The sequence below is a fragment of the Sinocyclocheilus grahami genome, unplaced genomic scaffold (assembly GCF_001515645.1).
Source record: "Sinocyclocheilus grahami isolate Dianchi unplaced genomic scaffold, SAMN03320097.WGS_v1.1 scaffold1369.1, whole genome shotgun sequence".
Lineage (NCBI taxonomy): Eukaryota > Metazoa > Chordata > Actinopteri > Cypriniformes > Cyprinidae > Sinocyclocheilus > Sinocyclocheilus grahami.
This window is the reverse complement of record NW_015506548.1, coordinates 258,268-274,222: the sequence shown is the minus strand read 5'-3', so window position 1 is coordinate 274,222 and position 15,955 is coordinate 258,268. Positions and strand designations below refer to the sequence as shown.

Here is a 15,955-nt window from a genome sequence, read left to right as displayed (position 1 = left end):
TTTTAGTCTCTTCTCTGTTCTCACTCTCATGCTCTTAGGTACCGCCTTCCTTGGATTCTATTGGCTATCTGTGCTGTCATTCATCATCAGTTAATTGACAACGCATTCCCTTTGCCAATGGCGTTCTTGTCCGAGAGGTTCAAAAGGAGAACGTCAGCGGGAAGACGGGGGTAACGTTTTGTATTGTGACTGTTGTGTGCACTCGTGGAATGTGTTTGTGTTGCGCTCTTGGGTTTTAACGGCAGGTGATGCTATGACGCTGTGTGTTCGGATGTCTTTGTCAGATCGCCGCTAGTTTGGAAGACAAGGAAGGAGTGGAAGAGTTTAGGAAGTCACGTGACCTACATACCTGCACGTAGGGATATTGGATGTATAGACACACTAGTTTATTTGTGTGCGCTTTTCTTGTATGTTTTGATCTTGTATATTCAGTGTAGTTTATGACGCTTTTGCGTTGAAGATTTTTCTTTTCTTTTCTTTAATAGTTTAGGGGTTTTGGGATTTAGTTAGATAATGGGATTTTTAACCATTTTATTTTATTATTTAAGCGCCACTTTAACTTCCCTTCTTTTTCCTTTGTCTTATTTATTTAACTCGTTGTTCCTTGGGGGGGGGCAATAAATCTTTCTTGTAGTGCAGTTTTGTGTCATGTGTTCCATTGCCACTTATTTTACCTGGCTTCATTCTTTAATGTCAACTTAATGTTACCTCTTCTAATCCCTAGATAAAAATTATCATCAGAGACGTAACATTAAATGGGGGCTCATCCGGGATATATTTTATTAAAAAAAAATTCTCCATGTTTAGGAAAGAAAAGTTGGTAATTATGCCCTTGATATAAATTGACATGTTGAGAGAGGTTAGGGTGGTGGCAAATGGAATTGTTGATTTTTAGTAGTTGTGAAATGAGGTAAAAGGCAGCGAGTAGTGTTTTTTTTAAGGTAGTTATGTTCGTGGTGCACTTGAAACATGTTCAGTTTAGAAGAATTTGTTAAGAGTCCTTCATTGGAACAGCTTAACTTGTGTCGGAAACAGGATTTGTTTGCAATAGCTGACCATTTTAGTTTGACAGTCAGTAGACAGAATCGTAAGGCTGAGTTAAAGTGTAGGATAATAGATCAGTTAGTCGAGCTAAATGTTCTTCTGACGTCAAGAGTTGTGAGGGATGAAAATGCCGATCTGTTAAGCCCTAGTGACGTGGCAGTGGCTTCTTTCAGTTTGGGAGATGCGGACGTATGTAGTGGCAGAACAAACGTAGAAGCGGAGGTGGAGGCCGAAGCGGATGCGAAAGCTGGCTTGCCACCATTTGATCCGTTATCTCCTCTTTCTTTGGGTTCCAGAGACGATGCGCGACTGAACGTTCGCTTGGCTCGTCTCCATTATGATGCGCAGGAGCATACTCAGACACGTCGGGCTGAAATTGATCTACGTTTGCAGATACGCAGGTTTGAAATCGAGGCTGATACGCAGGTGAGGCTGCGCCAGCTCGAACTTGACGCTACGAAGGCTGCTAGAGAGCCTGTTGTACGGCCAGGCCCAGCTCCTGTATCTGTTGCTTCTCCGGTGGCTGAGTCATGCCACTACAACTTTGACGTGAGTAAGCACATTGCTCTTGTTCCTCAATTCAGAGAATCCGAAATAGATTCATATTTTAATGCTTTTGAGCGGATTGCTACGTCACTTCGTTGGCCGAGTGAAGTTTGGTCATTGTTACTTCAAAGTAAATTGGTAGGTAAGGCTTTAGAAGTTTATTCTACATTATCAGTTGAAGAGAGTCTGAAGTATGATTCTGTAAAGTCTGCAATACTTTGTGCTTATGAATTAGTACCTGAAGCATATAGGCAGAAGTTTAGAGCTTATAAGAAAACTTCTAGCCAGACGTTTGTGGAATTTGCTCGAGATAAAGGTACACTCTTTGACAAGTGGTGCACCGCAAACAAAGTGACTGATTTTAATTCGTTGCGGGAGCTAGTTTTACTTGAAGAATTTAAAAATTGCTTGCCTGAGAAAGTGGTAGTTTACCTGAATGAACAAAAGGTAACTTCGATGTCATATGCCGCTGTGCTAGCTGACGAATTCATTTTAACTCACAAAAATGTTTTCGCACATATACGTTCAGAAAATTCGCAACCGATTGTTGATGTTCCTGGAGTGCTGTTTGTGCGCTCAAAAGTTAATTCACCGCGAGGTAAAGAGGATCGCGAGTGTTTTTATTGTCATAAAAGAGGACATATTGTTGTGGATTGTTCATTGTTGAAACGAAAACAACAATCACCATCGAAGTCAGTAGGCTTTGTGAAAACTCTTAAACCTACTGCTGTTGTTTACTCTGGTGACGAAGTCGAAGAAACGTATCGACCATTTCTTCTTAAAGGTCTGATTTCTTTTTCTGGAAATGCTGATGAGCAAAAGGAAATTACGATGCTTCGGGATACTGGTTCGATGCAATCTTTTGTGGTGGAGGATAAGTTGCAGTTTTCTGATGACACTTCTTGTAGCTCCAGTGTAATTGTACAAGGTATTGAGATGGGATGTGTAAAAGTGCCTTTGCATAATGTACATTTACAAAGTGATTTGTGTACTGGGTTTGTTCGAGTTGCAGTTTGTATTTCCCTTCCTGTGAAAGGAGTAGACTTCATATTGGGAAATGACTTGGCTGGAGGGAAAGTTATGCCCTTGCTTTTTATAATCTGAGGAACCTTCTTTCGTCACAAAGAAGCTTTTGTGAAACAGATGTTAAAGGTTCTTTATGGAACTAGTTAGACAAAAAAGGTTCTTCTATGGCATCGTGAAGCACCTTTATTTTTAAAACTGTATGTAATTACATCTGTAATGAATTTCTGTTATTACATTTATAAATACACTGTTGACCCATCCCTTACACCTTAACCCACCCTTAAACCTACCCATACTACCAAACCTGTTCCTAGCCTTACCTATATCCCACCTCAATAGCAGCAAACGTGTTTTGCCATATAATATGAACACAATAAATACACTGTACTTATTTTTTAATGTAAGTACATAGTAGTTAAGGGCACCTAATATAAAGTGGGACCAAATTACGTAATTCTGTTACATGTAATTAGTGTTATCGAATAAGCATGCATCTTATTCTGTATTCTAAACTCCTGAAACATTGGTGCTTCGTATTTTAGAGCAGTCACTGCAATTAAGAAATAAATGAATCAAATCTGTATGTGCGTGTTTGTGTGAAAACCCCCTTTGTAATTGTTAACATTTTCATAAGTAACTGTAGGCTAATTTAATTACACTTTTTTTCTCAGTAACTGTTACAGATTGCACTTACATTTATTTTGTAATTAAATTACGTAATTCTGTTACATGTAATTAGTTACTCCCCAACACTGACTATCAATCAGAGACAGAAGGATGAATATCCTAATGATTTTTGGCATAAAAGGAAATTCGATAATTTTGACCCATACAATGTATTGTTGGCTATTGCTACAAATATACCATGGGATGTGTAAAAGTGCCTTTGCATAATGTACATTTACAAAGTGATTTGTGTACTGGGTTTGTTCGAGTTGCAGTTTGTATTTCCCTTCCTGTGAAAGGAGTAGACTTCATATTGGGAAATGACTTGGCTGGAGGGAAAGTTATGCCCTTGCTTTTTATAATCTGAGGAACCTTCTTTCGTCACAAAGAAGCTTTTGTGAAACAGATGTTAAAGGTTCTTTATGGAACTAGTTAGACAAAAAAGGTTCTTCTATGGCATCGTGAAGCACCTTTATTTTTAAAACTGTATGTAATTACATCTGTAATGAATTTCTGTTATTACATTTATAAATACACTGTTGACCCATCCCTTACACCTTAACCCACCCTTAAACCTACCCATACTACCAAACCTGTTCCTAGCCTTACCTATATCCCACCTCAATAGCAGCAAACGTGTTTTGCCATATAATATGAACACAATAAATACACTGTACTTATTTTTTAATGTAAGTACATAGTAGTTAAGGGCACCTAATATAAAGTGGGACCAAATTACGTAATTCTGTTACATGTAATTAGTTACTCCCCAACACTGACTATCAATCAGAGACAGAAGGATGAATATCCTAATGATTTTTGGCATAAAAGGAAATTCGATAATTTTGACCCATACAATGTATTGTTGGCTATTGCTACAAATATACCCCAGCGACTTAACACTGCTTTTGTGCTCCAGGGTCACATATTTAAGGGCCTGTATGTGCTCCTCACCTCCTGCTCTTTCTCCCAGAGTCGGTCCTCCAGGTCCTGGATAATGTCGTCGGTGGAGGGCGACGGCTGGACGGTGGTCTGACAGAGTCTCTGATAGGACAAGCAGCTCTTCCCGGAGGAGGACTGTCCGCTGTCGGACACGCTCAGGCCGTTCTGATAGCTGGGTTTGTCTGGTTTCTCCAGCGGTGCCGCTGTGCTGCTCAGTCTGTTGATGTGACTGGTGGAGGCGCTGAGGGGCCCCAGCGCTTGAGCGGGGCCGTAGCTCATGGTGGGCAGGCTGGTCAGCGAGTTCCTCCCGGAGTCGGTCATGCCGGTTGGACCGTCGTTTCCAGCCGAAGGGTCCCGATCCGGACTGTCCTGCTCACAGAGGGACTGCGGAGCGTCGGAGCAAGCAGATCGTCCTCCATTGGACTGACCCAGCAGGTTCTGCATGGAGTGAAAACTCTTGGGCACCACGGGTTTGAAGGCAGACGGCCGGACCAGAGCAGAATTATTCTGAAAGGAGGAAAACAAAGCAGGTTCTTACAATAATACATAATTAAATAACCTTCATTAATTATGTAATCTATCTATCTACCTGTCTATCTGTCTGTCTGTCTGTCTATCTATCTATCTACCTGTCTGTCTGTCTATCTGTCTGTCTGTCTGTCTATCTATCTATCTATCTATCTATCTATCTATCTATCTATCTATCTATCTATCTATCTATCTATCTATCTATCTATCTATCTATCTATCTATCTATCTATCTATCTATCTATCTATCTATCTATCTATCTATCTATCTATCTATCTATCTATCTATCTATCTATCTATCTATCTATCTATCTATCTATCTATCTATCTATCTATCTATCTATCTATCTATCTATCTATCTATCTATCTATCTATCTATCTATCTATCTATCTATCTATCTATCTATCTATCTATCTATCTATCTATCTATCTATCTATCTATCTATCTATCTATCTATCTATCTATCTATCTATCTATCTATCTATCTATCTATCTATCTATCTATCTATCTATCTATCTATCTATCTATCTATCTATCTATCTATCTATCTATCTATCTATCTATCTATCTATCTATCTATCTATCTATCTATCTATCTATCTATCTATCTATCTATCTATCTATCTATCTATCTATCTATCTATCTATCTATCTATCTATCTATCTATCTATCTATCTATCTATCTATCTATCTATCTATCTATCTATCTATCTATCTATCTATCTATCTATCTATCTATCTATCTGTCTGTCTGTCTGTCTGTCTGTCTATCTGTCTGTCTATCATCTGCCTGTCTGTCTATCATCTCTCTCTCTCTGTCTATCTGTCTGTCTGTCTGTCTGTCTGTCTATCTATCTGTCTGTCTGTCTGTCTGTCTGTCTATCTATCTGTCTGTCTATTTGTCTGTCTGTCTGTCTAGATAAAAAAAAAAATTCTGATATTTCTATTACTTATATTACAATTAGTGTAGTATTTAAGGTTAAAACAGAGAAAAGGGTTTTAAATTCCGATGCAAAGGTGTTCAAAAAAATCATGTTCATTAGTAATGCTTAAATGTAAAAATTTGAAAAGTGAATAACTTACATCCTTTTTTATACGATACTCGTATAAGTACACACAATGATTTGCAAGCAAATACTGAATTTAACCCAAGTTTAAAACGGTGCTAAAAAAAAGGCATTCATCTGCATTCAACAAAAGATTTTATCCCCTTATATGTACAGTTTATACATATGAATTGATACTGAATCGAGATCGAACCCCCCATCTGAACTTAAAAGTTTGTAATTAAAAAGTTGGTACCCTTTTATAGGGTGGATGTGTACACACACTGCCAACACACATTTTAGTTCACATAACATGTAAAAGTTATGTCAACCCTTTAATGCAGTAACATTAGCAGAGCTGCGTCAGTCGGACCTGCTCGAGTTTGCCGGACACAGTGAGGATCTTGGGTGGTGTGCGACTGTCTCTCTTGCTGTTGTTCCCGTCTCTGCCCTTTACCTCGTGGTTCTTCTCCGCACCGTGACCCACCACGTTACCGCAAGCATCCAGAGACACTCCTCTGGTTCTGTGCGCTGCCTTGTCCCCGTGGCTGGGCCGAGACGAGGCGATGTTGAGTTGGCCTCGATCCGTGGCGGTGCTGTCACTGGGGCCGTCCGAGGCGGAGGGAGGCGCGTGGAGACGGGACAGAGGAGGGCCACGAGGGAGAGTGGTGCGAGTGCCCACGCTCTTCATGGCAAACTCCTGCTCACCGGCCACTCCGCTGCCTACACTGCCCATGCTGGGGAACCAGAGCGTCACTCAGCGCCGCAAGCCTCGGCATGGGCCGTCACAGCTGCCCGACCTCCAGACACACACTGCAGTCAGAGCAGAGGATGGAGATTCATGCATATTACAGCTTTTCTCGCTTGCTAACATACAATTCATGAAACAATCTAAATAAAATTGTTAATATGGCTAGTAAGATTGCAGGTAAACAACAGCATAGTTTGATCAAATGATGTGAATTTCGAGCTGTGAGGAAAAGCCATGCAATTCTTCATGATGCATCTCATCCTCTTTGTGGTGAATATGAGTTATTACCATCTGGTCAAAGCTACAGGGTACATTATTACGGACTGCAGTATAGCTCAGTTAAATACATTTTTTGTGATATCACAGACTCTGTGGATGTTGTTTGATGCTGGTTGTATTTATTTGTAATGTCTTGTAACCTGTTGATGTTTGTATTTGTTAATTATTGTTGTTGATCACTGAACAGTTGCCACAGATACAAAAAAAATTCAGAAAGGACAATAAACTAAACTAACTAACAATTCCCCATTTACTATAACTATAAACAGAATCTTAAAACTACACACCAACTTGTGCAAGCTTCAAACTTCTAGGTCAAAATCAAACAGTTTAGTCAAAAACACATTCTCTCTTTGGCCTCAGATGGCACACACACAGACTATTTTCCTGCCTAGAGAACAGTAGTGGGGTCAGTTCAAAACACTGTTACAAAAACCTACTTTTGGGAAACAGAATTCCTTTTGCTAGTCAATGACTGATACAGTATGCAGCATAAATAGAGCGGTGCAGATACAGTAAAATTCAGCAATAAACTTTACTTTCATTACAGTAAACTACTGTAAAGTAGATGAAAAGCACCAGAAGTGAACAGTTCAAAAACCAAACAACTGAATATACAGTAAACACACATTGGAATATACTGTACTGTCAGTTACTGTAAATAAATAAATACAGCATCCTCTGCCAAGCTGCATTACCGTATTGGTAATATCCTTATTTGTTATACTATAGCAGTTTCTTAGTCTTCTGACAAAATAATTTTTCTGCCTCCCCTAAATAGTCGACTCTCAGTTCTGCACAAATACAGTATGGCTACAAATCAATTCAACGGTTATGAGTTTGAGGCTGTGTGTTACAGTATTTACAGTACAAAGAACAGTGAAAGTTCTCTCGTCTGAAGTACTGCTACAATGCACTGTAATTGTGATGTGTATGTGATGTGTACTTAATGTTCACACAGGGATAAATGTGTGCTATTTGTGTTCATTTTGTGATTCTTGAGGTAGTTATATATTGTGTGTTTGTGCTTTCTAAATGCAGAAGTATGCCGTTCTTGTGTAGAGTTTTGCAGAAAACACTGAGCAAATTGGAGCATGAGTGAATTGTGGTAAAAGTTTTGAGAAACGTGTCTTTGTTTCGAGAATTGTATGAATGGTTTGGAAAATTGTGCCAAATGAATCAGTTATAGTGTGTTAGTGTAACCCCTCTCTCCCGGGTCCTCACCGCCACGCCTCGTTCTCGCTCCGAGTGGGTCTCGAACTCGGGTCTTCGGCGTGGGAGGCGGACGCACTAACAAAGACTAAAGACTGCCTTTAGCATCAGCTGCTAGTGTGTATCTTGAGAGTGAGGTTTCCCTGCACAGCACCTACCGCTGGCCTCTGTTACACTCACCCACCTAACCCTCACTCCCATCCGGGTCACGGCACCAATGTAACCCCTCTCTCCCGGGTCCTCACCGCCACGCCTCGTTCTCGCTCCGAGTGGGTCTCGAACTCGGGTCTTCGGCGTGGGAGGCGGACGCACTAACAAAGACTAAAGACTGCCTTTAGCATCAGCTGCTAGTGTGTATCTTGAGAGTGAGGTTTCCCTGCACAGCACCTACCGCTGGCCTCTGTTACACTCACCCACCTAACCCTCACTCCCATCCGGGTCACGGCACCAATGTAACCCCTCTCTCCCGGGTCCTCACCGCCACGCCTCGTTCTCGCTCCGAGTGGGTCTCGAACCTGGGTCTTCAGCGTGGGAGGCAGACGCACTAACAAAAACTAAAGACCGCCTTTAGCATCAGCTGCTAGTGTGTATCTTGAGAGTGAGGGTTACCTGCACAGCACCTACCGCTGGCCTCTGTTACACTCACCCACCTAACCCTCACTCCCATCCGGGTCACGGCACCAATGTAACCCCTCTCTCCCAGGTCCTCACCGCCACACCTCATACTTGTTCCGAGTGGGTCTCGAACTCGGGTCTCCGGCGTGGGAGGTGGACACTAAAGACTGCCTCTAGCGTCAGTCACTAGTGTGCATCTTGAGATCAGGGGAGTGAGATTTACCTTCACAGCACCTACCGCTGGCCTCCGTTACATTAGCAATCGAGAAAAACTGTAATCAGAAACATAGACATTTACCCCCAGTTTCACAGATAAGGCTTAAGCCTAGTCCCAGACTAAAATGCAATTCTGAGCCTTTTCAACTGAAGAAACAATACAATACAATTTTATTTATGTAGCACAATTTAAAAGCAACCGAAGCTGACCAAAGTGCTTTATAACACTATACAAACAATGACCAATTAAAACACACCGCAACAAAAAATACAATTATAAAACACAATAAAACTGTAAACATGGGCCGAAGTTCCTAAGAACAGAATCAAGGGATATTAAATGCCAAAGAAAATATATAGGTCTTAAAAACAGACAAGGTCGGGGCAGTTCTGATGTGAGACGGGAGACTATTTCATAGTTTTGGGCCAGCACGATCACCTCTGGTTTTTAGTCTTGTTCTAGGCACTTGCAACAGATCAGAATTAGTAGATCTGAGTGATCTCGACTGAGTTTAAGGCTGTAACAGATCAGTTAAGTACTGTGGGGCCTGATTGTGAAGAGATTATCTAAATCTGATCTTAAAATACATCAGTGCCTTTGTTTTGTCTCAAGATGCACACCAGTAATGTTTTTGTTCTAAGACATGTTAATAAAAATTACTTAAATGTCCTAATTGAGCCTAATCCTGGCTTAGTCGAAGCCCTGTCTGTGAAACCAGAAGATTCTATTTCAAATAAATGCTGTTATTTTGAACTTACTCATCAAAGAATCCTGAAAAATAAACACGATGCTTCGGGAATCATCAATAATACGCTGATTTTCAACATTAGCGATGTCGTGCTGCTTCATATTTTTGTGGAGACTGTGATACATGTTATTTTCCAGGATTCACAGACGAATAGAAAGTTCAAAAGAAGAGCATTTATTTGAAATAGAAATCTTTTGTAACATTATAAATGTCTTTTCTGTCACTTCTGATTAATTTAGGATCAAACTACTTGCATATTTGTACACTAGTAGTGTTCAAAGGTTTGGGGTTGGTAAGATATTTTTGAATTAATGTTTTTGAAAGAAGTCTGTTCTGCTCAGCAAGGCTGCATTTATTTGATTAGCAATACAGTACAAAATGTGAAATATTATTAAAATGTAAAACAGCTGTTTTCTATGTGAATATGTGTTAAACTGTAATGTATTTCTGTGATGTGCAGCTGTATTTTCAGCATCATTACTCCAGTCTTCAGTGTCACATGATCTTCAGAAATCAGTATAATATGCTGATCTGCTGCTCGAGAAACATTTCTGATTATTATCAATGTTGAAAACAGTCGTGCTGCACAATATTTTTGTGGAAACTGTGATACATTTTATTTTTCAGCATTTATTTGGAATAGAAATCTTTTGCAACATTATAAATGTCTTTACTCTCACTTTTGATCAATTTAATGCATCTTTTCTGAATATAAATATCAAATTTATTATTTTGTCTTTTTAAATCTTACTAACCCTATTTCTATTGATGCTGAAAATTCAGATTTGATCAGAGGAATAAATTACATTTTACAATATATACACATAGAAAATAGTTTTTGAAGCTGTAATAGTATTTCACAATATTACAGATTTGATCAAACAAATGAAGCCTTTGTCAGCAGAAGAGAATTCTTTCAGAACTATTGAAAGCTCCTATCAACCCCAAACCTTAAATAGTAGTGTACAAATATGCAAGTAGTCTGATAGTAATAGGAATTATTTGATTATCAACTTTATATTCAAAAACACAGGCAGTAGCATCGCACATTGCTTAGAAAGGTTTAAGAGATGTAGGTGAGACATCAGCAAAACAATGGAGAGCTTCAGTGCATTAACAGTTGTGAATTTGTGCATGATCCCCAACATAAACAAATGCACTTACTAGAACCAAACCTAACTGTGTTACAGCGACCGTATGCAAGCATCAGCATCATGTGAGCAGCAGCCAGATTGAGCCAAGCTTGTGTTTGACACCGGTAACGTGACATCCATGTGCATGAAAACACACCATGAAAGACTGAAGCTGTTTGATCTCACAACGAGCTGCAGCACCATGCGCGGCCAACAGAGGGTTCACACTCCAGTGCTTTGCCATTACCTCATCTGTTCTCGCACTTGCACATCTCACACACATTTGCATTGGCACCTCGGCTTGTTATGGGCCACGAGGTGAGTGTGTGTGGCTTTGAGTGTAAGGTAAGACATAGTTAAACTTTTATTGGCTCCACAAGGCCACTAACCTTCACGCAAACGAATGCACAACAAGTTGTACGATCATCTGAAACCTCAGATGACCAACTCTCTCCAAACCCTGAGCCTGTGCGTCTGCACAAAAGATTGCATGCGCTGTTGTTATCCAACATCTGAATGGAGATCTGCAGCACCTTCTGAAAGCGCGGATCCCTTTGAGCATCAAAACACTGCGTTTTAATATAGATACACTCTCCATTTTCTGCTCTCCACACAAACAAAGACGCACCATGAAGATGGAAACCAGGAGATGGGTTGCTTTTTCCCCTCCTTCCCACTATCAGTGCATTACATAATGCGTCCTCGCTGCTTTATCTGCGAGAGAGAATGGAGATCCGTTCACTGGTTTACTTCCAGTCGCAGTGATAGTGGAGCTTCTCTCTCTCTTTCTATTCTTCTATAATCAGTCGCTTTACAATTCGACAGCGCTGTCGTTTCGCGTATGAATCCACATGACTGCGATCGTACTCACTGTTTCAGCACCGCGGACAGCGACGCGCGTCGCGTCAGCCGCGTTCATTCACCGAGCCGGTCGCGTCGCCGAGCGGCGTGTATCTTGTCAGGAGCAGGTCTCGGGTGATGATGATGAGGAGGAGGAGGATGATAATGATGATAGTCAGTATCAGCTGAGCCACACACCCACCTTCGCCCCGCCCCTCTGCCGCACGCCAGCAACGCCCCCCGAAACGCCGACGGCACTGCGCATGCGCGTAGTATATGTCACACTACTCAGTCAGGCGTTTGTACTACGCGCATGCGTACTGCGTGTTCCCCCAGAGGGAGATCCAAAATCATCAGTAACCATCAGTAAGAATATTTATGTTTCCTCAACATATAGCCAATTGTTTAGGTTTCAGAATTTCAGAATTGTTGTTTCGGTACCCCAAGTCTTCATAAAGGGGTTCAAAATACCCGTAATATTTTCTAGTCTTTAATAATATTGACGTAGCTATTGTCCAAAACAGAGCTGTAAATGAGGGTGATTCGTCAACGCTAATATTCAGATAAATAAGTGAAAGTGGCAAATTTGGGGTTTTCCACAGGATAGTTATGCTTCTGAATAAATCGGTAGTTTGGAATTATTCGGTTGTGTAAACGATTCAAATGACTCATGAAATGAGAGACAGTCGCTTGTCGCCACCTATTGGCGGAACGACGTAATTTGCAGGAAGAATCAAAGCGGAGTGAAAGGCATAGGCCAGGGGTGGGAAATTAACGGGGACATGGGCCAAATTTGCCCCATGCACAGTTAAACTAAATCTATCATGGCTGACTGTAAATCAATTGAAAATGAAATGAAAAGTGTCTTTTGTGGCATTAAGTTAAGATCTGCTTATATTGCATCATATTTCTATTTATGCGTTTGGATGCTATAACCAATCACGTGATTCTGTTGCGCTTTGTATGCAATGGCCAATCAGAGGCGTTCAGATGAGTCATCGCTGAAATGCCATTTTTCTTCTGCACTCTTGCGATTCTCTCACTATAAACAACAAAGTGCAGTACATACGATGTAAGCAGGCCTAAGAAGTTAATTTCACAGTAGACAGCTTCAGTGATTATAACGAGAGTTTTTGAGAGTGCTCTTGTCTTTGCTCGCTTTCTGCTATCATTCATTCACTGTTTGAATAACTGTGGAAATTAAAGAGTTATAATTAGTAACGTACAATGTTTTTTTATTATTAGACACACACATACAGCATATATTTTGAAAATATTTACATGTATGTACATGCATATATTTATATTCATATAAATTATATCATATATAAATATATTTAATATATAAACGTAACATATTTTTCTTAAATGCATACATACATGTGTGTGTATTTATATATACATAATAAATATACACAGTACACACACATATATTATGTAAACAAAAACTTTGATTTTGGATGCAATTAATCGCGATTAATCGTTTGACAGCATTGTTATATTACAATTCTGTCATATTTTATTCAATTAAATTTTTGTAAATAAAAAAGCATGACAAAGTCACTGCTTAATACCTATAAGTATTGTAGAATATCGTTGCATACATCGATTCTGCCAAGTTTCTCAGTATGTTTACATGGACAACAATACGCCGGTTTTAATACGATTAAGACAATACTGTAATTATGAATCTACCATGTAAACAAAGATTTTTCGATTACCTTAATCCGGCTAAAGTTATAATCGAAGTAAACACTAATCGGATTAAGACATGTGGCGTATTCTTATTTTAGTCGCATTACTGAAGTGCAGTAAAGACATGTAAACTCATTAATAACATTATTACCGTCGTGTAGGACTTTTCGCCGCATTTTGCGACAGGATACACACACGGCCGTGCTTAACCGTTTGACGGCAAACAAACGAATGGCTTCAACAACGCCGTCGTCTGTTTGCATGTATAGCTGCAAAACTGCACTTGAAGTTTTCAGTAAATTAAAAATTAAACACCCAAAACTGTATATGGCATCATAACGAAGACGAACTATATGTTTATACGTGAAATTCCAGAGGGGACGTCGGATGGCGTCGTGTGGTGACGTAGTGACGTGGGCCATTAATCGAATTATGTACTATAAACATAGACTGTATAAAAACATGGACGTAGTGTCCGTGACGTCACCCGAAGAGTTCCGAAGAGCGTTTTTGAAGCTCAAAGTGGGCGGAGCGGGCCATCGTCATCTTGGCAGTGTGTCACCGCGCGTCACTCCCGGATAATCGAAAATGTGCAAAGAGGCGGGAGCAGGTTGCTGAAACCACGCCCACCTAGCTCGACGGTGGTGACAGCACCGGCAATTCACCTGTCACCCAAGTGGCCACGCCCTTAATTATGCAGAAATTTAAGGCTTAATATAATTTAAACGGATGAGTTATTAAAACATTCAACCCCCTCACAGTCGTCATGAAGGGCAAAATTAGCTATATAGACCAAAATAATTTTTTGAACCAGGCTGTAAACATGTTTTTTTCTGCTGTAAAGTTGGGCATTTTAACATGGGGAGTCTATGGGATTGACTCCCTTTAGCAGCCAGCCTCTAGCGGCCAGTCGATGAATTACAGTTTAAGTCACTTCCGTGTTGGCTTCACGAGAGAGAGCGGGAGGTTGCCGCTTGACTATAACATGTAAAATGGGAACATGAAAGGAATATTCTAAAATCAACTCATGTAAACACCTTAATCGTAATATTGTCTTATTTAGAATAAGGTAAATAATTAGATTACTGATGTCCATGTAAACGTAGTCATTGACACGCCCCCAACTCATACAGATCGTTTGCTTTACGACTTTGATTACGACTTTGTGCTGGCGTTCTTGTGCATTTAGCTCGTAAATACGATAGTGATGGGAAATTCGGATCATTTTACCGACTCGGACCTTTGAGTCTCGTTCAGCAAAATGAACAAATCTTTTTTTGAGTCATTTCGTTCATTTCAGCAAAATATAATTAAAATGTTACGTGTTACTTCCCTAACACGTCTACTACTTACGCAAACGTTGATCACACTACAAACAATACAAAACTGCTATAAGAAACAGAAAAGATTTATTAATTGTTTACCTGGGTCCTCAGTCTATGATTAGCTCACTTCTTATCTGACAAGTCTTCGGGTTTGAGTCGTTCGTTCATCACGTGACAGCCCCGTAAACTTAACTAAAGCAGTCTGAGCCGGAAAGAGAATTGATTAGTTCATTTCTTGAGTCTTTCGAATCGTTCGTTCTTTTGTCACGTGACGTGACAGCATTGGATAGAGAAATTAGTTAATTTACAAGCTTCCTTACAAACGGGTGCATATTATTATTATCATTATTATAATTACTATTTACTCTTACAGTTACGTGATGCGTTTCTGGTCTCAAATTGTAGCTTTTTACTTCTTACATTTTATAAATGTGTGTCTGTCATGATGGTTATTTTCCATAACACTGAATGTTGTAACAAAGGTAATAAAGAGTTGGTTATTATTATTAAGTCTCTTTCCGGCTCAGACTGCATAGGGTAAGCTTATGGGGCTGTCACGTGATGAACGAACGACTCGAAACAGGTGAACTACTTGACTAATTCCAGTACAGAACCTTTAGGAGGTTGCGCATGCGCGACTTAACGAATCATTCCCCGAGACGACTCGTTCTTCCCGAGTCACATTAAAGATTCGTTCAAAATGAACGAATCGTTCAAGAACGACCCAACACTAAAATACGATCTGATCGACATGAACTGAACGCACCATCAGTCCCAAAGCAGCCCCTGAGTTGGTTCACCTTTCGCCTGAAAAAATACTGTAGTGATTTATAGTAAATACTATAGTGTTTTTGAACCTTACTATAGTAGCCTAAAGTACTTGAATTAATTTGTTGTGGTAATAGTACATTCTATAGTTGCTGTGGTAATAGTACAGCTATAGTAATATAAACAAATGACTTTACCCAATACTGTGTTAGGTTTTCTACAACTATAGGGTATAGTATACTACAATACACTACAGTTTACTGTAGTACAAGTACAAGTATGCTACAGTATTTATTATAGTTTATCAGTTCACTATAGTTCATACTACAGTATGCTGTAGCATTCATTAACAAAGTGTTTGTAAATACTATAATATATACACAGTATAATACACTTTACTATAGTAAGGTTCAAAAACACTATAGTATTTACTATAAATTAAATAATTATGTTTTCGAGAGTTCTCACATATTTTCAGTGTTTGTTTTGCAATGTGCCTCAAACATTCTGCTCCTCTATCGCCAAGTATACAAAACTTAATTAATTAATTTGCTCCAATGCTTAACAT

At 39.7% G+C, this 15,955-nt stretch overlaps 1 protein-coding gene across 2 annotated transcripts in view; it reads right to left on the bottom strand.

Moving 5' to 3' along the window:
* Positions 1 to 11,759, bottom strand: part of LOC107569677 (leucine zipper putative tumor suppressor 3-like) — a 19,776-nt gene extending 8,017 nt beyond the window's left edge. The window contains exons 1-3 of one of the 2 annotated variants that reach the window (XM_016255810.1): positions 11,631 to 11,759; positions 6,178 to 6,617; positions 4,237 to 4,731 (exon numbers count right to left, since the gene is read on the bottom strand). In XM_016255810.1, coding sequence (XP_016111296.1) covers positions 4,237 to 4,731; positions 6,178 to 6,540 — 858 coding nt within the window. In that variant the 5' untranslated portion in view covers positions 6,541 to 6,617; positions 11,631 to 11,759. Of the gene's footprint in view, positions 1 to 4,236; positions 4,732 to 6,177; positions 6,618 to 8,655; positions 8,739 to 11,630 lie in introns of those variants that run through there. The other variant, XM_016255811.1, reaches the window with a different exon arrangement.
* Between the last annotated feature and the right edge of the window lie 4,196 nt (positions 11,760 to 15,955).